Source organism: Martes martes (genome assembly GCF_963455335.1).
Source record: "Martes martes genome assembly, chromosome: 10".
NCBI classification, from domain to species: Eukaryota; Metazoa; Chordata; class Mammalia; order Carnivora; family Mustelidae; genus Martes; species Martes martes.
Window position 1 is genome coordinate 31,986,020 of NC_137898.1, and position 22,557 is coordinate 32,008,576.

The window sequence follows — 22,557 nt, forward strand, 5'->3', positions numbered from 1 at the left end:
TAGTTTAACCTCTTTTTTTTTTTTTTTTTTTTTTTTTTTTAGTTTAACCTCATTTAACTCCCTTCTACTTTTTGTGCTCCTAGGACTATCCAGATACTTTACTGGATACTTTAATAATAATTTAATAATTTAAGTAATACTTTAACTGAATTACTCCCTTAGTATATATTTTATTATAGGTGTACTGGTAAAAATTTTCTCAAAACTTGTTTTCTGAAAATCTTTTTTATTTTGCTTTAGCTTTTAAGGGATTTTTCACCCAAGTATAGACTGACAGATGGGTACTTTTCAGCACTCGAAAGATGATATTGTATTTTTTTTCTGGTTTCCATTTTTCTTATAAAAATTTAGCCATTTTGTTGAATAGTCAGAATTAGTCATTTGAAAATAAAGTAACCTCTATTTCTGACCACTTTTAAACTTTTTTTCATTGTCTTATTTTTAAGACTTTTTTCTTAGAGCAGTTTAAGATTTACAGCAAAATCACGGGAAGGTACAAAGATTTTCCATTTACTCCCTGTCCCAACACATGCATGACCATGCCCAATATCAATATCCCTCTCCAAAGTGGTATGTTTGTTATAATTGATGAACCTACATTGACACATCATAATCACTCAAAGGTCATAGTTTATGTTACAGTTTATTCTTGGTGTTGTATATTCTTTGGCCTTGGACAAAAGAATAATGACTTGTATCCATCATTATAGTACCATAAAATTTTCACAGCCCTAAAAGTCCTCTGTTCTTTGTCTATGCATACCTTCTCCAATCCCTGGCAACCCTTAGTCTTTTTACTCTCTTCACAGTTTTGCCTTCTCAGTGTCTTAATTTTGAGTAGTTTTACTGTACTGTGCCTGGATGTATTTTGTTTGTTTCTTTTGATTTATATTGTTTAGGGTTTACTAAATTTCTTGAATCTGTAAGTTAACGTCTTTTATCAGTTTTGGAAAGCTCTATGCCAGTATTTCTTCAAAATACTGCTTCTGTCCTATTCTCTTTTTCTTTGGATCCATCATTATACTTGTTTCCTATATTGTCTACCAGTTTTCCTTTCTGTGCTTCAGTCTGATTACTGTCTCCGAACCTACCCTCAAGTTTACTTCTGTTAAGCTGAGTCCAATCTGCTAATAAATGTAATGAATTTTAGATTTTAATTTATTCTGTGGTTTTATCTTATGTAGAATTTTCATTTGATTTTTTAATAGTTTTATACTCCAGTCAGCTTTATCATCCTTTCCCCCATTTTTTTGGAATGTTAGTCATAGTTATTTTTGTCTATGTATTAATATCAATATCTGAATCACCTGTTTTTTTCTGTTGGAATTTCAGCCATTTTGTTCTGTTTTATAATGTGCTTTGATTGAAGGAAGTCACTTGGTCGTATTTTATAGCATGCTTATAATCATTTATTGAATTAAATGAAAAATTATAATAACCCAATTTTTAAAAAACTGTCAGGGGATTGAATAGATATTTCTCCAAGGAAGATATATAAATGACCAATAAGCACATGGGAAAGCTGCTCAACATCATTGGTTGTTAGGGAAATGGCCAGTCAAAGCCACAATGAGATACCACTTCACCCTCACTAGGATGGCTCTAATCAAAATGTGGACAATAACAAGTGGTATTGCTAATAATGTGGGGAAATTGGAACCCTTATCCATTGCTAGTGATATAAAATGGTGCAACAACTTTGGAAAACAGTTTGGCAGTTCCTTAAAAAGTTAAACACAGCATTTTCATTTGACTCAGCATTTTCACTCCTAGATATCTGAGAGAATTGAAATTTACATGTCTGAACTTACATATCTGAGAGAATTGAAAACATGTGACCACACTAAAACTGTACACAAATGTTCATAGCACATTCTTCATAATAACGAAAAAGTGAAAACAACCCAAATGTCCATCAGCTGATGAGTGGATACAGAAAAATGATGTATCCATGCATTGGGATATTATTCAGTCATAAAAAGGAATGTTGTGCTTGCTGATGCATGTTACAAGTATGAACCTTGGAAACATGCCAAGTAGAAGAAGCCAATAAAAAAACCCACATATAGGGGCACCTGGGTGGCTCAGTGGGTTAAAGCCTCTGCCTTCGGCTCAGGTCATGATCCCAGGGTCCTGGGATCGAGCCCCACATCGGGCTCTCTGCTCCGCAGGGAGCCTGCTCCCTCCTCTCTCTCTCTGCCTGCCTCTCTGCCTACTTGTGATCTCTGTCTGTCAAATAAATAAATAAAATCTTAAAAAAAAAAAAAAACCCCACATATAGTATGATTCCATTTGTATAAAATGTGTAGAATGAGCAAATCCATAGACACGTGGTTGCCAGGAGCTAAAACAAAGGCGAGAAGGAATGGAGAGTGACTGCTAATGGATGTAGGGTTTTTTGTTTATTTTTCTTTTGACACTATAAAAATGTTCTGGAATTAGATAATGGCGGTGGATATACTAAAAACCTCGTGGATATACTAAAACTACCGAATTTCACACCTTTAAAGAGTGAATTTAAAGGTATATGAATTATATCAATTTTTTTAGAAGACCTTTCTACTCCAAGGTTATAAAAAATATTGTAGGAGTTCTAAATAATGTGTTCTTTCTATGAAAATTAAGGGTTTTGGTTTTGTTTCGTTTTTCCCCAGCAGGTAGATAGTGTATGAATGGGTTGCTTTAATCCTGTCTAGGGCTGGTTATATATTTTTGTTAAGGCTGATCTATTTCAGTTTTGCCCTCACTCCCAGTGGTAACCTTACTGTAGTCCTAACAAAGATGGGTGACCTTGGAGGGTCTTGAAGTCCAGCCCCTATCTCCCTCACATTGTGTGGTTTTCTGTGGTTGCTGACATCTCTGCTTAGGTTTCTAGCCTTTTTATCTACTGCTTTCTGATGATATTCTGGGAGTCACACACTGCTCAGTGGCAGTTTAGGAGTTGGCTAGTACCTCATGGAGAGACTGAATGCAGACTTGCGGCCCTTTCCTGTTTGCAGCTTGACCCGCACATGGCATCTTCTTTGATAACCACAGATTCCAACCTCTGTCTTGGCTAAGTGGGACTGCCACTTTCTCCTAAAATTCTTATTTTCCTGTGCTGTGAATTGGCCAGTACTCTCAGAGAAAAGGCCAAGTGAATGTGGAGCTTACCTTATGTTCTTCCCTTCTTTCATAGATCCTAGCCCCTCACATTCTGCCTAGATTGCTGCCTAAGGCATCTAAATAGCTATTTTGTATATTTTATACAAATTTTGTAATTGTTTTCTTGTTTTCACCAAGAAGTGTAATCTGGTACAAACTACTGTGTCAAAACTGGTTGAAGTCTTCCTCTTGCCTCCATTCTTCAGTGTTCAGTCATCTATTTCCCCATCCTTTTCCCCTCTCTCATCAGTGATTGCTCCTCATCATTAGCCTCTCTCCCTGTGGGATTCTTACCTTTGGCTCTCAAAGCGTGCCACTGTTTCTATGTTTAAAAAATACCTGTTCAGTACCATATTCTTTCTATTATTCTACTGAAGTGGTTCTCAACTGACAGTGGTTTTGCATCCCAAGGAACATTTGGCAATGTCTGGAAATGGTTTAGATTGTCATAACTGGGGAAGGGGATACTGCTGGTACCTAGAGGCCAGTTACTAAAATCCTACAATATATAAGATAGCTGCCCGCAACAAAGACTTGTCTGGCCCCAAGTGTTAATATTGCTGAAGACAAAAAACCCTGCTCTACTTTTTAGCTTTCCTGAAAAGCCAGACTTTTCTGAAGAATTGACTGTTTATGTTGTCTCCTTTTCTGCATCTCCCTTTCATACTTTTTAAAAAATTTTAATTTTTTTACGTAGTACCCAGATGATTTTTAAGGGTAAAATAGTGCCATAACACTTATAAAGAAAATAACAATATTCTCTCCGAGCACCCCTTAATTACATAGTTTTAGCTAGTTAGATGTAAATGGAATGAAGGTGTTTTTTTCCTAGATAAAAAGACAAAAAATTAGTAGGGAGTAAACTCTTAATAATTTTTTCTGCTTATAACTTGGATGTAACAGCTGATGTTGTTAGAAAATAAGTATCTTCCGGGACATCTGGGTGGCTCAGTGGGTTAAGCTGCTGCCTTCGGCTCAGGTCATGATCTCAGGGTCCTGGAATTGAGTTCCGCATCAGGCTCTCTGCTCAGCAGGGAGCCTGCTTCCCTCTCTCTCTCTCTCTCTGCCTGCCTCTCTGCCTACTTGTGATCTCTGTCAAATAAATAAATAAAATCTTTAAAAAATATATATATCTTCCTTGTTTAAATTACTGTTATTCTAGTTTTCTCTTGTTTGCAATAGAATAAAATCCTCACTGAGATAGGGATTATTTTTTTAAGACCTGTCATGTATGAAACTCACTTTGAGCTCCAGAGCTCGTCTCATACACATCCATTTGAATATATCATGAATATATCAAATTTAACATGACCAAAACTGGGCTGTTTTCTGTTCCAAATATGGGTATGAACAAAATCATGTGCATAGACTTCTATTTACCCACTCAGTCTAGAAGCTTGAGAGTCATCCTGATTATTTCCTTTTCCTTGCTGTTTATTTTGCCTGCTAAATTTATCAAATCCATTCATTTCTCTCCATTTCCACTGCCATCACTATACTGAGTCCAGCCCAACTGACCTGCCAGCATTTTTATTTCAGCACCATTCCAGTCCTTTTTCTGTATAGCAAGGAGAGTGATATTAAATTGAAAATCAAGTCATGTTACTCTCCTGTGTACTGAAGATCTTCAGTGGTTTCCCATTACTCTTAGAATAAAATCCAAAATTCTATAAGACTTTGAATAATCTTGCCCATCTCTTTAGTCTCATTTTACGTCCTTCATATAGGGCTCCACCCTTCTTTTAGTTCCTAAAGCACATGCATGGTGTTTCTTCTGCCCATAAGGTTCTTCCCATCCCCTCCATAATTGTAATTTTCTCACCTTTCAGACCGTAACTTCAGTGGTATTCCCTTGGAGAAATCTTTTCTGATTCATCCTAAAGAAAATATGCCCCACCCATCAGTCTTTATCGCTTTATCCTAATTTTTCCTTTTGGAAAGTATTTAATATACTTATAGTGTTTATTTCTTTACTTCGTATGTTTGTGACATCTGTCCCAATAAACTATAAGCTCTATAAGGACAGGTGTCATGTTCATTATTATATTTCCAGAGCTGAATGCAGTTTCTGGCATATAGTAAAAGCTCAATAAATATTTGTTGAATGATTGAGTGACTGAATGACTATGTGAATACCTTTTTCCCCTGCAAGTGTTTCTTTTTGAAAAGTTATGTTCTATAATAAAATTAAAAAAAAAATAGTACTATACACATTTGTTCACACCCCATCTGGATTTACAATGAACATTTTGCTACATTAGTTTTCTCTGTTCTTGTTGTTCTGTACATATACATCTGTATGTGAATATTTGTTTATGTGTGTATAGACATTCATGTGTCTGTGTATAAACTTCTCTATCTACATCTACCATTTCTCTCAGTAGTAGAAGTAAACTATATGAAAGTTGCAGACAGGACATTCTTCTCTAAATCAGTATTTCTCTCCTATGAACAAGATTGTTCTCCTGCACAGTCGTGATACTGTTAAGAAATTTAACATTGTGGGATGCCTATTTAGGGCAGTTGGTTGAGTGTGTGACTCTTGGTTTCAGCTCAGGTCATGATCTCAAGGTTTTGGGATTGAGTCCCATGTCAGGCTCCACACTCAGCATGAAGTCTGCTTGAGATTCTCTCTCCCTCTCCGTCTGCCCCTCCAGCTTGTGCTCCTTCTCTCTCTGAAATAAATAAATAAATCTTTTTAAAAAATTTAATGTTGGAACAACATATTTGATTTACAAACCATGTTCAAATTTTCCATTATCCACATAATATCTCTTATTGCCTTTTTAATTTTTACTCCAGGGTCCAGTTAAGGATTTCATACTGTATTTAATCTTCATGTCCTTGTATTTTTTTTGTAATTAAAATCACAGTTTTATTATTCTTTTCTTTCATTAAACTTAAATTTTTTTAAGTGTTCAAATTGTCAAGTAGAATGACTACAGGGATGTATGGAATGGATATGTCTTGTTATTCATAATTAGACTTAGGTTACACATTTTAAGGAATAATACACAGATGATGTACTTGTCATAGGATCATGTCAGGAAGCTACATCATATCAGTTTGTATGCAGCTAGATTTGCTCATTTAGTTAAGATAATGCTTGCCAGATCTCTTGATGTAAAGGTATTTTGCTTAAATAATAAGTTATTTATTTTAATACTTTGCACATATCCTGTTTACCAACAACCTTTTATGCAGTAATTTTTAGCATCTATTAATGACCTTTGCCTGAATCAGTTACTACATTGGTAGTAGTTTTATTATTCCCTCTGTATGTATGTATGTATGTATGTATTTATTTATTTATTTTTTTAAAGATTTTATTTATTTGTCAGAGAGAGTGAGCATAGGCAGACAGAGAGGCAGGCAGAGGCAGAGGCAGAGGGAGAAGCAGGCTCCCCGCTGAGCAAGGAGCCCAATGTGGGACTCGATCCCAGGACTCCGGGATCATGACCCGAGCCGAAGGCAGCTGCTTAACCAACTGAGCCACCCAGGCGTCCCTATTTATTTATTTTTTTAAAGATTTTATTTATTTATTTGACAGAGATCACAAGTAGGCAGAGAGAGAGAGGAGAAAGCAGGCTCTCCATGGAGCAGAGAGCCTGATGTGGGGCTCGATCCCAGGACCCTGGGATCATGACTTGAGCTGAAGGCAGAGGCTTTAACCCACTGAGCCACGCAGGCGCCCCTCCCTCTCTATTTATTAGCTGGCATTTTTTGATAAAGAATTCTTCCTGTCTCCAACAGATACATCTTTTTAAAAAAATCAGTATGTACTCAGATTTTATTTTAAATCTAATGTATTATCTATTACTTTTATTAATTTTTTAAAATCCCACATTTGGCCAGTAGGAGACCTTTTAAAATGGTTCCTATGTCTGCATTTGTCTTAGAGCACATACTTGCTTTCTGGCACAAGATTGTTCTGCCATAAACTATTTCTCCTATTGGGGAATGATATTTGGAACCCAAAAATCTGAGTGTTAAGTGTGCTCATTACTACTGCAGTGTCATTGCTTCTGTTCAGTGGTCAGAGCTAGAATGATATTTAATATAGGCAGACAGACAGACAGACACACACACACATATATTTCTGTATTAAGTAAGTTTTTTTTAATGTCATGCTATAGTTCTTTTATTTATTTTATTAACATATAATGTATTATTTGCTTCAGGGGTACAGGTCTGTGAATCATCAGTCTTACACAGTTCACAGCATTCACCATAGCACATATCTTCCCCAATGTCCATAACCCAGCCACCCTGTCCCTCCCCGACCACCCTCCAGCAACCCTCAGTTTGTTTCTGATACCTCCAGCTCATCCTTAACCTCTCATTCTGTATTTCTAGTTTCTTTCTCTCTAACATTAAGAATCTTGCTTCCAGTAGTTTAATGCTTACTCATTTGTATTATCTGAAATACACATAAAAGAACAATAAACCTGCTAAGAGAAGTTTGAGATTTCATTTGCAATTTTTTTTGACCTTAGACTCTTATCTTTCTATACGGTGTTCAAAAATACTTGAATTACTTCTTCTGTTTGGTAGTGTTGGCATTTTGAGTATACAGATAGGCTTATTTTTCTTATTTGTTTTCAATTTTAAAATTCCCATTTTAAATCTTTGTTTACTTCTATTTTTTTTTTTGGCTGTGTAAAGCATTTGACTCAGAACTATATACAGAGGTATATTTATCCATATCCCTTTCACACTATTCCCACCTACTCCCTTTATAAATGTAGCCGTTTTCATTATTTTCTGGTTTCTTTTTTTAAAGATTTTTATTTTTTGAAAGAAAAAGAGAGAGTGGAAGTGGGAGGGAATGGGGGAACGCAGACTCCCTGCTGAGCAGGGAGCCTGATGCGAGGGCTCAGTTCCAGGACCCTGGGATCATGAACTGAGCAGAAGGCTGACACTTAACTGACTGAGCCACCCAGGTGCCCCTGGTTATTTTCTTTATGAAAAAAATAAAAAAGTATTCTCTTTCCTTTTTTCCAGAACTGTTAAGTTACTATATATACTTTTTTGAACCTTTTTTTTTTAAAGATAATTTACCTAGAAATCATTTCATATCAGGTCATAGATTTTTTTTTATAAACTCCTCTGTGTAGATATACTGTAATTTTGTTAACCTGTTTTCAATGGATGTGTATTTGACTTGATTCTGATTTTGCTATTTCAGATAATGCTAATATAAGGAATCTTGTGCACGTGATGTTTGAATCTTGGAGCTGTAGTTTTTTGGATAATTCCTAAAAGTGGGGATGGTTGGGTCAGAGAGTAAAATATATGTTATTACAATAGCCACATTCCTCTTCTTAGGGGTTGTCTTTTTTGCATAACCATCAGCAGTGTTGCAAATGCCTACTTACGAGAATTACTTCATTAATATCAAATATTATAAACTTCTACATGATGAATTATTTCTTTAGCAAGTGGTATATTATATCATCAGGGTGCCTATGGGAAACAGCTGACATACTCAAAGTAGGATAATTTAAGGAAGGTTTATTTACAGAAACTAATTACAGAGGTGTGTGCAAGATACTGGAGAATCACCATGGTTGGTGTTGACAGGATCCAGCATCAGTAAGTCTGTTTTCACTCCTAAGCATGAAGGGACCAGGGGAAGGAAGGGTTATAGGAACCTAGAAGAGCGATTACTACATAGGAAACTGCCTTTGTTCCAAAGACATAGTGAGCCTAAGAAGAGTCCACAGGTAAGGAACCAGGAAAATACATAACTCTTCCTTCCTCTGACTTCCTGCTGGAGTCCAGTTAAAGGGTACAAGAGTGCCTTGATGTATTTCATCTAGGTCAGTTTTCCTAGGGCAGAGAGTAGTATGGAGAAGGGTGGAGAGAAATCTGAAGGGACAGCAGAAGTTATCCGGTACATGTATGCACATATAGATTCATGGACCTTTGAAATAACTGTGTAAACCAGAGGTTTAGAACCTCTGTCTTAATCTTTTCTCCTAGTAAGGCTACTGCATGCCAGCAGTGTGTGGCTTATTTGTGTTTTATATGAATGCTACTTTCCACTCTGAGATTACTCTTAAAAAGAAAAAAATTCGTGAGTTCTTATTCTCAATTTCAGTATTTGTCAACAGTGCTTCTCAATGCACTTTTAAAATACAGGGCCAAATAGTCTATCAGATTTCGCTCTAAATAGCTTCATAGCTCTCTTTTCTCCCTTAAGAGACTAATATCTGAAGTAATTTTAGATACTTCGCACTACATCCTGTTGCCAGTATCTATTGGGAAGAAACAGAGTAAGCCGTGTCTGTTAACCTCTTTCTTCTGATCACTCTCATCTATTAATTTTATTATTTTATGAGACCATTTCATTACAAGCATTGTATTTAGAGTTGGGCATTATCTGTATGATTATAAAAAAAAAAAGGCTTTATGGCCCCAGTTACTTCTGAATGAGAGTTAGTGACAAGCCTTCTCAGTGATTCAGAACCACTGTATAGTTACAACATCTTTGTATTTTTGAGTATGTTTTTTAGCCAAGTGGATTCTATTGCATAATCCAAACGTTTTAAATTTTGGTAGATTGCTAAGTGATTTACCTTCTAATTTTACCTTTCATCAATATTAGCAATAGTTTCTTGGTAAGTGCCATATGTTTCCTCTTATTTAATATATCTCCTCTCTAATATCAGGTAAGCCCATTTTTATTTTAGTTTTAAAATTTAATATCCATCTCACTACTTTTTAGGATTTATTATCATGGATCACATTTTCAGAGCTAAGCTGTAGGACTTATCCCACTTTTCCCTAATTTTATAATTAAAGCAAAGTAGTTCTTAGGCAACCTAATTAACTTCTATTAACTTTATATAAAATTTACTCTAGGAGTGCCTGGGTGGCTCAGTGGGTTAAAGCCGCTACCTTGGGCTCAGGTCATGATCCCAGCGTCCTGGGATCGAGCCCTGCATCGGGCTCTCTGCTCAGCGGGGAGCCTGCTTCCTCCCTTCTCTCTCTGCCTGCCTCTCTGCCTACTTGTGATCTGTCTGTCAAATAAATAAATAAAATCTTTAAAAAAAACAAATTTACTCTATTATTTCATTTTTCCTCTTAAGAGTCTGTTTGAATTAATAGTTTCAGTTATAAAGTGTTTTTATTTTAAAATGGCACTTCTTATTTTTTGAGCTCTGAGAGTTAACTAATCTTTAAAGTACAACAGTTATAACTAAACCAAATTTCTTATTCCTCCCTCTGGATGAGAGGAGTTATTTTTCCATATTACCTGCATGATTTAATGAGAAGATTTCTTAAGATGTTACTGAGAATTTCTTTTGTCAGTGAATATGACATTAACATGTCTCTTCATTAACTAAAATCTCCAACGGTCTTCTCATCATTTTGAATATTATAACCATTCTATAATAATGAAGATATGGAAGGTAATAGGAGACTGGGCTCAAAATTCATTCATTAATTACCTCAGATAAGCCTTCTGTTTACTGTCTTCTTTGGTAGGCCCAATGGATTCAAAGATGATTAGCACAGTCATTGCCCACAGACATATAAACAAATGTAGTGTAATAAGGGAAAAAATATAAACAATATAGTGTGGTAAACATTTTAATCAGTGTATGCCTAGGGAAGGTGAGTGACACAAAACATAGGTAACATTTCGTGGGAGGGTGCCAAGGAAGACTTGATAGAGGAGGAGATACAGTAAATGTTTAATAGGTGAATGAACACTAATAAGTAATATAACACAAATAAAAGATACAGGGCTGTGCTGTAGGCTATTAAATTCTATTATTTGAAGATCAGTTAGCAAGAAACTTACATAATTGAAAATGCAACTAATGTTAAGAGGCTATAGAGCATATGTGGATTGCCAAGTGAATAATACAGCAACTAGCATTTATCGAAATACTCTGCAACACAGATTACATGTCTGATTGCATATAATTCTCACTAACTCTCTTAGATAGGTATTAAGTCCATTTTACAGATAAAGACACTGAGACTTACTGAAGCATAATAACTTCCCGAAGGTCACACAGCTAAAATGGACTTCCAAATTCAGGCAGATCAACTTCAGAAAAAGTGCTCTCAATGCCATATATTAAAAAAAAAAAAAAACAAAAAAACAAAAAAACCAACAACAACAAAAAAAAACATTAAGACCCATGGGAACCGAGAAGAGAAAGAAAATCTTGCCTCTTGAAAGCATTTGGAGAAGAGTTACTAATTAGATAGATGATGGATATCATGAAGAATATTCCAGGCATGGGTGTTGACATAAGTGTTCACTGGCACTTGTTTACTTGAAGAACAAACCAATATTATTGACTGGTCAGATCATGTAGGAGTATCAGGGAAGATCAGGCTGGAAACTGAGGATGGAATGGGAGCCATCTGTCATGGATCCTGAAAATGAGTCTAAGTAATCTGTACTTCATCTAGGAGAAAGCCATTGAGGTTATGGGAACAGGAGAGTAATTAATACAGAAGTCAGTGTAACATAATGATTAAGTTCTTGACTCCATCATTTTCCAACTTTGTGATGTTGAGTACATAAGCTTACTATTCTTAGCCTCCTTTTCCTTATCTGTAAAATGAGGATGGTAATAATATCTGCAGAGGTTAATTTGTAAAGCCTGACATACAGCAAGTACTGAGCAATGTTACATGTTATTATTACTGATTTGTTTCAGTAAATTTAATCTGAGAACTGTGCATAGTAGTCTAGGCCTATACCTTAGGCCATTAGTTGAGAAATTCTTGAAACACAGTTGTAACAGGTAAATGGAAAGGAAAGGACAGATTTGTAGGAATATTTTAGATGAATAACATTAACTATTTATGGAGCTTTTAAAAAAATCTATATAGTTCTTTATATTATTTCATAGTATTCATGTACTCATTATTGTATCAATAATCAATAGCTGACAACTGAATGTAACTGTGTAATTTACAAAGCACTTTGACATGTTAATGGATTTTATTCTCAGAATCATTCTATAAGATATTATTTCCAGGCCAAGAGAGGTTAAGTAAGTCATTGAAGATCACGAAAGTTAATGAAAGTATCAGTTTACTACTTGAATTTCCATATACCTATTCTAGTGCTTTCTCTTTCATGTCGTATTGTATTATGGCAAGAACTGATAAAGTATAGCAGACAACAGTATGAAAAACTATTATTAGTACTTTGAAAGAGTTAATATCTTTTCTTAGGTATCTATATTAATACCAAGAAAAAAAAGCATGAAAGGAGACAGATAAAATCAGAGTTTACTAGTTATCTAATTTATATGTAAACCCAGTCGTATTATCTGAATATAATCTCTATTCAGTAGATCAAAGTATTAAGCGGCTTTAATTTGCCATTTAAAATATTGTTAGGACAGGGACGCCTGGGTGGCTCAGTGGGTTAACGCCTCTGCCTTCGGCTCAGGTCATGGTCCCAGGGTCCTGGGATCGAGTCCCGCATCGGGCTCTCTGCTCGGCAGGGAGCCTGCTTCCTCCTCTCTCTCTGCCTGCTTCTCTGCCTACTTGTGAACTGTCTGTCAAATAAATAAATAAAATATTAAAAAAAAAATATTGTTAGGACAAATGAAAATAAGCTCTTGCTTTTCTGCACCAAACTGCATTAGGCATTTGCTAAATTCTGGGTGATTGTAAATATTTTACAGTTGAGCTGTTTCGTGTTTTAAATAGTATTGATTATGAAACTTTTTGAAATTTACCATCAGGCCAGTGGTGGCAGAGTCTGCATAGAACTATGCTTCGTGGTGTTCTGGGAAAAACCTTTCGACTTATTGGCTATACTATTCAGTATGGCTGTATAGCTCATTGTGCTTTTGAATACGTTGGTGGTGTTGTCATGGTAAGTTTTTACATAAAAGAAAATAATAATTTTAAGTATGTACTTTTTTTAATTGAAGGAAAATGTATTTTTCCTTTATTTTAATTGAAGTCATTTAATGACTAAATTGTGACTATTGAAACATAAAATCTTTCTAAATTTTGGGATATAAGAGACTATGTTGGAATTAGCACTGGTATAAAATTAAGAACCATTACTTCAGATACGGTTCTGTATTATGTTTTATTCTGACAGGGGCCCTATTAAATAATCTAATAATAATAGTTTTTGACTATTTATTGAATTCTACTTTCTGTGTTCCAGTGATGTTTTATGTTTTATATTTGTTAATTCATTTAATCTTTTCTACTCTGTGAGATATTTATTAGAAATCCATTATACATATGAGGAAACTGAGGCTCAGAAAGCTTAAGTAACTTGCTCCAAGTTCCACAGTTAGTAAGTAGATTCGGAGTTTCGACACAGATTCTCCCAATTTTCAGAACTCCTGCTCTTAACTAGTTGTGTTTAACTGCCATTAAAACAAATAATTATTCTGCCTGGTGTCAATGTTAAAATGTTAAGGCTGTCCCCCCGCCAACCAATGCTTTTTCTAAATATTGCATCATAAATTCGTCAACTGTGACTGTACTAACCTTTTGTCATGTAAGTGAAAGAATAAATTGTCTAGTGAGTGGGTTTTGTTGGTTTTTATCAGGTTTACCCTAAAGGATTCACAGTCATACAACCTCAAATTTAGCTGGAGAAATGCAAATAAATATATTTAACTGAAAGTCTCCTCTTTGATTTTTTAAATTTACATTAGTACTTCCAGTGGGCTACAGAGGTAGCAGATACAAACTTTCATTGTGTTCTTTGTTATTTCTGCCTTAGTAGGATATTTTGAGTAAAAAGTTTTTTATCAATGCCCAAGTGAAATCAGTGGAGACTGCTGTATTTAGATATTTTAAGTAACAGTGATCATTTATTATAGTTTTGAGGTATATATGAAGATCATTGTTTTAACACATACTAATAGAAGTCTTTAAAATACATCTCATTGGGGCGCCTGGGTGGCACAGTGGGTTAAAGCCTGTGCCTTCGGCTCAGGTCATGATCCCAGGGTCCTGGGATCGAGCCCCACGTCAGGCTCTCTGCTCAGTGGGCAGCCTGCTTTCCCCTCTCTCTCCCTGCCTCTTCACCTACTTGTGATCTCTGTCTGTCTTAAAAAAAAAAAAAAAAAAAAAAAAAAAAGTCTAAAATACATCTCATTATGCCACTATTTTTCAATAGAAAAAATAAATTGCAGCCCCATCAAATGAGTAAGCTATTCTGTTGGAAGAGAACTCAAGGCACGAACTTATTGAGAATAGTACAGTACTACTTAGTAAATTACCATCACGGGCAGTAGGTATTTGATAATAGCAAGAAGATAAATAAGTCATTCATTTATTTATTCAAATATTTATTATCAGCTTTATGCCAAGCACTGTTTTTGGCGTTGGTTATGTAACTGGGAACATGAGTGTTAAGGTCCCTGGCCTCATGGAGCTTACATTATACAGGGTAGTCAAAATTTGGAAACATAGATATTTTATTCATGTATTGTAATGTATTCTCGGTAAACTATTTTTAATATATTTGCCTGTGTTTCCAGATTAGGTGGCCACTCTGTAGGGTTGAACGTATAAACTTAAAAATCACCTCCAAATTTTAAGAACATTTATTTGATTTTTTTTTTCTTAAAAGCCTGCTCATTGATTTATGTTACATTGAAAAAGGGTTTCAATTCAAATTAAAAAAATTACCTCTCTTTTCAGTGTTCTGGACCATCAATGGAACCTACAATTCAAAATTCAGATATTGTCTTTGCAGAAAATCTTAGTCGACATTTTTATGGTATCCAAAGGTAAATTTCTGTCATAGATATATTAAAGTTATAGTGAAATCATGTATACACATTGTATCTTTTTATAGCTTATCTGTAAAAACTCTTTTGTAAATAACCAAATTAATGACCAGCTAGTTAAAATTTTGATTCACATATTTTCTCTCAGTTGAAGAAATTTTAATAGTTTCCGTAAACATGCACAGTCATTGTTGGCTAAAATAGAGTAGCAGTCCCTTTTATAATGTACATTCAAGCCTACTTTACTTTTGGTGGGGGGTGGGTGGCTCTACAGCGTTTTGAGTGAAGAACCTAGGGACTTAGGAACATTATATACCAAACCAGTGATTGGCTTCTAAATTTTTTTTTTTAATTTAAAATGATTATTTTTAGACGATAGAACCATATATAGCTGGGACCCAGGAATCTTACCTAATCTCAGTTTCCTGATTAACTAAATTGAAAAACTCCTTGACAAATACTGTTTGCCACTAAGTTTTTAAAAATCCTATTCTAAATGGTGTTTCCAGTCCCTGTGATACTGTTTATTCTACTTACATATGTATTATTCCTTCTGAACGAATGTCAAGTATTAGTAATTTAATGTATTTTCTAAAGGGCACCTCTCTAATTCCCTAAAATTTGGGATTCATTAGTTTTTCATAATTCTGAAAAAAAAATACCACTTTTTCATTTCCATAAACTTCCAGTTTGACTCACTAGAGTTGGTATTTAGCTTATGGCTTAAGTAGGTTTAAGCACTCCTCTTTCGTTATTTGCCTCTTCTGTAGTCTGTTTTACATTACCTAAAAGTCATCAAGAATGGTGTAAAACTGTTCTTTGCATTTTTGATTCTGTAGATAGAAGTTATCTCTCAGTCAAGCTATATAGTCTAGCATCATCCTACGTAGAATTCTTCAGATATTTTACTCATAGTAACTTCAAGACACCTAATTGATAGTTATGCGGTTATAAAATAAGACTTACGTAACAGGTTGTGTTCTAGCTTTCTTTCCTTTTTAACTTATATCCAAATCACTTCATACAGTCTTTGGATTAACTGGAGACCTAGCATCACTGAGGCATGAAGATAGGCTGCTGTTTTCCGTGCTAATGACATGATTTTATTCTCATACTCCTTAAGCATTCTTAACAAGGAGCTGAACTTGTTGGCTAAATAGATATTGAATGAATAGCTCAATATCATCTTTTTATAAATAGATAATCTTTGCATTCAGATGGGTAATATAAGTAACTGCATTCAGTAACTTAATTAAGATTCTTAGAAGGTTTCATTTTGTATTTTGTTTAGTCAAGGGGCCCTTAGGTTGAGGGACAGCTTAAAATCTTGCATTTATATGACATATACCAAATAACTTTTACAATCAAGGTTGTCAGTTGGTAAGTTCAACTTTAAAAATATTACTGTTCTGAGTATTCTTTTTCTTTTGTCTGTAGCATAGAACTCTGAGATTTCAGGGGAATCTCTGACCTTTGGCAAGAGATCTGTTAACTAGCTGCTTATTTCTAAAGCTAAAATAGGGGCGCCTGGCTGGCTCAGTGGGTTAAGGCCTCTGCCTTCAGCTCAGGTCATGATCTCAGGGTCCTGGGATCAAGCCCCACATCGGGCTCTCTGCTCGGTGGGGAGCCTGCATCCTCCTCTCTCTCTCTCTGCCTGCCTCTCTGCCTACTTGTGATCTCTGTCAAATAAATAAATAAAATCTTAAAAAAAAAAAAACCCAAAAACTAGAATAGCCATCCATTTAGGCAAAAATGAAAGTCTGCATAACTGGTACCTAAAGCACATGGATCTCTTCAGTTAAATGCACACAACACTCATTTAAAACAATCAGAGTCTCTTATTACTACTATTACTACTTATTCTTTCACCAAATAATGAGCACCTAAGTTATAAGATATGCACTACAGAGAATGTTAAGATGAATAAGATATTGACCCTTTTCAAAAGCTTACAATTTAGTTGGATAATAAGCATGTTTATAACTATAAATGAGAGGAATATTTAAATCTTTGTTCTATTAAGTTCCTTTTAAAAGCCTATTTGAAGGAGTTGAGAAACCAAGGAATAATTATTTCGATCTAAGTTCTATGCATATATCTAGTTATACCACCAGAAGTATAGTCTGCATAAATATTGGTTTCCGTAAAAACTACTTAACTGAGGGGCACCTGGCTGGCTCAGTCAGTAGAGCATGTGACTCTTAGTCTTAGGGTTGTGAGTTCAAGCCTCACATTGGGTATGGAGCCTACTTTAAAAGTAAAAAAGTTAAAATTAAAATTTAAAAAAACATTTTTTTAGAAGATTTTATTTATTCATTTGTCAGAGAGAGATCACAAGTAGGCAGAGGCAGGCAGAGACAGAGAGGAGGAAGCAGGCTTCCCGCTGAGCAGAGAGCCCGATGTGGGGCTTGATCCCAGGACCGTGGGATCATGTCCTGAGCCGAAGGCAGAGGCTTTAACCCACTGAGCCACCCAGGTGCCCCTAAAAATTTTTTTTAAAAATAATTAAAGCATCTAAGAACCATGAGAGACTGTGGAATCTGAGGACCTAACTGAGGGTTTTGAAGGAGAGTGGGATGGAGGTTGGGTGAGCTTGGTGGTGGGTATTGTGGAGGGCACGTATTGCATGGAGCACTGGGTGTAGTGCATAAACAATGAATTCTGAACACTGAAATTAAAAAAAGAAATAAAAATTTTAAAAAAATTTGGAAAACCACCTTGACTGAATTATGATTTTTCTGTTGCCATGTAAGTTCAGAATTTGTTTTAAGGATCATGTTGATTATTTTGTTGAAAAATGTGAGCTGAATAAAACACCCTCAGAAAACATTTCTTTCCCCAAAGCTAGCCAAAATCAGCTTTGTTTAGTATGATCTTTGCAAACTTGTTCATCTGAAAGTTCCATTGGCATGGTTCCATTTGGTTGAAAAGAGACTAGTTTATCCCATTTCAAAAAAAGGGTAGCCTTGTATTACCTGCAAATATAGAATTTAGTATTTATTTTATTTATTATTTATTTTTTTTATTTTAAAAGATTTTTTTAATTTATTTGACAGACAGAGATCACAAGTAGGCAGAGAGGCAGGCAGGGAGAGAGGAAGGGACGCAGGCTCCCCGCTGAGCAGAGAGCCCAATGTGGGGCTCGATCCCAGGACCCTGGGATCATGACCTGAGCCGAAGGCAGAGGCTTTAACCCACTGAGCCACCCAGGCGCCCTAGAATTTAGTGTTTTAATAGCTTTCAACTCTAACCACAAGAAATTATCATTCCAGTGAATACTAGTACTGTAAAATTTCTTAGGAGTATGGATGGTGTCTTTTATTACCTTACATAAAAATCCTTCTCGTATATTCCTCTTTGATTTAGTTGTTTAGAATAATTGTTTTACCTCCCAAACTAAACTTTATTAGTTAATCATTCCTGTGTAATTAATCAGATTTTCATTTTTAGAATGAAAACACAAAGTTTAGAACCAAGAAACTTAGAATTCTTATTAATACTTTTATGTAGTGATAACTAGGTTTCTGATTTGACTGTTATTTTCCTCTTATTTTTATGGCTTTTGATATTTTGATATATTCACCTTTTATTATAAGTGACATCAAATTATTGTGGAACTATGTACACATAATATAGATAATTAAATTCTTTCAAATACGTGTGTTAATCAACAGAATTCACTTACTACTCATTTTTTTTCAGAAAGTGTTGTGTTCTGTTTGGTTGGGGTGCTTAGTCCTATTTTGTCCTTCCTCTATTTTGTCTCCTTCATTTATACTTTTAAAGATCTTTCTTATTCTTCTAATACATGTATATTTTTATTTCTTCCATGAATCGTGCCTTCTACATGTAATCATACCCACCATGTTGGTATTATATGTTTGATATACCAATTTATTTTTTGTAGTATATGTTCGGGCAGCTTTTAGCATTTTATTTGGTTGTGTCTTCTGATGTTGTTCCTCAAAAATAAGTTTTTTAAACTATATTGTAAATTATCTGGGTATGCTGTATACATTCTTTGAGCTCTAGGGAAATATTTATGCTGTCCCTATGTTTTTATGTGCTGTAGAGGCAATCGGTACTAATGGCTGGACAGTACAATTTACTTAGTTAATTTGTTGGTACTTACATGGAATTGCTTTTCTATACTTTTGGTTTTAAAAATTTGGATACAAAAGTTACACATAGTGGATAAAGTATAAGAAGATGGTTGTTATGGTATTACCAGAAATTTCAAAATCTTCTAAGAGCTTTTCCACTACTCTTGGCAGATTTTGACCCATAAAACTCAGTCACAAAATTTCTCAAAGCTGGTAATATGAGAGGGTCAATATGTGAGAGGATAAAGGGTGTGGCTTTAAGTTATACAAGTATTATAGCAGTGCTGTCCATGTATTTATGTTTAATAAATAACATTGACCTTTCTTTTGACTTTTTTCCCCTCAGAGGTGACATTGTCATTGCAAAAAGCCCGAGTGATCCAAAATCAAACATTTGTAAAAGAGTAATTGGCTTGGAAGGAGACAAAATCCTCACCAATAGTCCGTCAGATTTCTTTAAAAGCCATAGTTATGTAAGTAACATTTTAATTGTTATTCATTGATTAACATTAACTGAACACACTGACAAAAGAAATAACTTTAATTCACATTTTGAATATAAATTAAAAGGCTGCATTCAGTAGAATTTAAGTATGTTTGTATCCAGAACAATTTGGCCATTATATTTTATATATTTTAGTTTCTTTTAAAACCCTTCTTAAAAACATACAATATAGGGGCGCCTGGGTGGCTGAGTGGGTTAAAGCCTCTGCCTTCAGCTCAGGTCATTATCCCAGGGTCATGGGATTGAGCCCCACATCAGGCTCTCTGCTCAGCAGGGAGCCTGCTTCCTCCTCTCTCTCTCTCTCTCTCTCTCTCTCTGCCTGCCTCTCTGCCTACTTGTGATCCCTGTCTGTCAAATAAATAAATAAATAAATAAATAATCTTAAAAAAAAAAAAAGAAAAACATACAATATAAATATCTCAGTAATAATTGTATGCAAGATTCACCAACGTATGTCAAAATTTTGGGCGAAAGTTTGAGAGAAATAGCTTATTTGCACAGTCTCAAGGTATCTCTTTCAAGATATTTATTACAAAGGGACAAATAGTAGTTGGTAGAGGAGAAACTGTCAGACACCACCTTAACTGAGTGATCAAGGTTAAGTTCACCAATTAAAAGACATATCAACATAATATAGCCCCTGAAGTGAAGCACTAAGAAAGGTACGTATCACTTTTGTGATATTTTTGCAGAAGTAAGTGTAACCTCAGTCTAATCATGAGAAAATATCAGACAAACCCTAAGTGTCATTCTGCAATATAACTGACTAAAACTCTTCAAAAATGTCAAGGTCATGAAAAACAAGGAAAGACAATTGTCTTAGATTGGAAAAGACAAAAGAGACATTCCCCTAAATGCCAACTGGGATCCTGGCTTAGAAAATTTTCCAATGACTTGTAGCAGCAAATCTGGTAAAATCAAAGTCTGCAGTTAGTCTTTTTAAATCCTACTTAAATTTTTAGGATAGAAATTGTATATACCTTGCTCTGGTCAACTTTACTGTCCCGTTAGAAAAAGAGAGCAAGAATAGCAGAAAGAAAGAGTGAAGAGCAGATATAATTTTAGCTCCTCACCAGTCACGTGGCTGCTGTGACAGCTTACGGCAGTGGGGGGGGGGGTGGCCTTTTGTTTACTCAGCCTGTACTTGTCTCACTTTAATAATTGTAACTTAATTTTTTACTTTTCTTTAAATTTTCTGTGTTACCCTCAAATTACTGATGCAGCTGTTAGATCTATTAACTAAATTTACCTCTGTTTTTATCCCCAATTTAAGCAAATAATTAGGTTAAATTGTCTTGATCATTGTGTATTTATTTTGAACTATAATAGCCTCTGATTGCCTTGTAAGTTTGATCAATGGATTACTAAATCTGTTATTTATGTACCTTCCATAAGAGACTATGGTTCAGCAGTGCAAATGTTTTTAATGTTTATTACCACAGTGCTAAACATATTAGTGATTGTTAGCTGATGGTGATAATGTTGAAGGTGATAGCGTGATATCAGGTAACCTATTTTTCTATGACCTTTATCATGGACATTGTATCCCTTTGTTCTTTAAAAATGTCAGAGTTTTACATAATGGTTTCCACCTTCATATGACTGTTAACATTTCATGAGACATTCTAGTCACTTTTAAGTTGTTTTAGCAACAAGCATATACTTGAGACCAGAAATAATTTTATCAATAGATAGAATAACAAAACATGTAAATGAAGGCATCGACTATCTGTGTACTTAAGCACCACATAATTGTTATTTTCTCTTTAAGGGTTATTAGAGGAAGGATATCAGGGGATTAGATATTTGCTAAGTAATCTGAGAAGACAATCAGAGGACTATAAGATGTAAATTTTTTGACTATTCTATTTAAGGAAAATATTCTTTGAATTTTTATGTTCAATGAATGGATAAATTAGAGGACACTGCCGTATTGTTCTAGGTATATTCCATTAACCTTGGTTTGCATGTTTATAAGTGACAGACATAATTGTAATACTTTTGGCCAACACTTATTATATACTTCATCTGTATTAGATACTGTTGAAACTCTTCACAAGGATTAATTTATTTTTAATCATTGCAACAGCCACCCAATAACATAGGTAGTGGTAGTATTTGCCAGATGAGAAAACTGGACAATGGGGAGGTTAAACAGATTGCCCAGTTTCAAACAGTGAAAAAAAGGTTGGAATTCAGACACAAATACCCTGGCTCCATCCAGAATTTGTACTCCTTACCATGCTAGTACTGCTTCTCTAAAATATCCCCTACTGATTATTATTATTTATACTCCCATCTCATCAAATTGTGCTTCCCTAAAAATTTTTTGTCTTCATTATTTTTTAAAAAGAAAGGGAACTATTTCTGATCAGGGATAGTATTGGTCCTAAAAGAGAAGCCAGTGATTTTTTGAAAGCTTCCCTGCCTCCACCAGTTTTTCTAGGCTGGGTTTTTTGAGCAATAAGAATTGTGTAGTTATTACAGAACCACTTTAGCAAATGTGTTCCATTAATCAAGGTGATTTATAACAAAAATTCATCCAAGTTTGGAGCACTCTGAAGAGATATCCAAACCTTTGCAGGGTCTCCTCCTCTAGAGGGTTCCCTTTTTTAGTTATCTTTGAAGCACACTGGTGCTGTATTTTATGAAAGGGGTTCTTTCCCTTACGGATGTATCTTAGAAAAATCATTATTGTATGATGAAGACATTACTATTCAGATCTTGATTGAGCTGCTTGGTAAAGATGATGAGTGTTAAATATGTTTTGAATTCCAGGTCCCCTCCCCCACCCCTTCACCCCCTAAAAATGTTCTCCTAAGTAGGTGCTTCAGAAAGCAAAGCACCAAAATCGTCATTTGGAACCTAGAATGTAGAGTTTAGCATATGAAAGAAATAGCATTGTTCCTAAGTTGGCGAAAAAGAATATAAACAGATCCTTGATTAAGTGATGTGGAACCATTTTATTCATTCTGGAGTTGTAAAAGTCCATGTGGCAGCAATACTTACAAACCATGATTTATTTTTTACATTAAGCATTTGGAAACTAAGCAGT

The 22,557-nt window shown here is 34.9% G+C and overlaps 1 protein-coding gene across 14 annotated transcripts in view; it reads left to right on the top strand.

The window, feature by feature from the left end:
* Positions 1 to 22,557, top strand: part of IMMP1L (inner mitochondrial membrane peptidase subunit 1) — a 76,108-nt gene that overhangs the window by 35,128 nt on the left and 18,423 nt on the right. For 12 of the 14 annotated variants that reach the window (XR_013967579.1, XM_080816982.1, XM_080816987.1 and 9 more), the window contains 3 exons: positions 12,873 to 13,006; positions 14,806 to 14,894; positions 19,344 to 19,470. Coding sequence is in view for 13 of the 14 variants with exons in the window: in XM_080816981.1 (XP_080673107.1) it covers positions 12,873 to 13,006; positions 14,806 to 14,894; positions 19,344 to 19,470 (350 nt within the window). In the remaining variant the exon portion in view is untranslated. Of the gene's footprint in view, positions 1 to 6,485; positions 6,636 to 12,872; positions 13,007 to 14,805; positions 14,895 to 19,343; positions 19,471 to 22,557 lie in introns of all 14 variants that reach the window. The other 2 variants (XM_080816988.1, XM_080816986.1) reach the window with 1 other exon arrangement.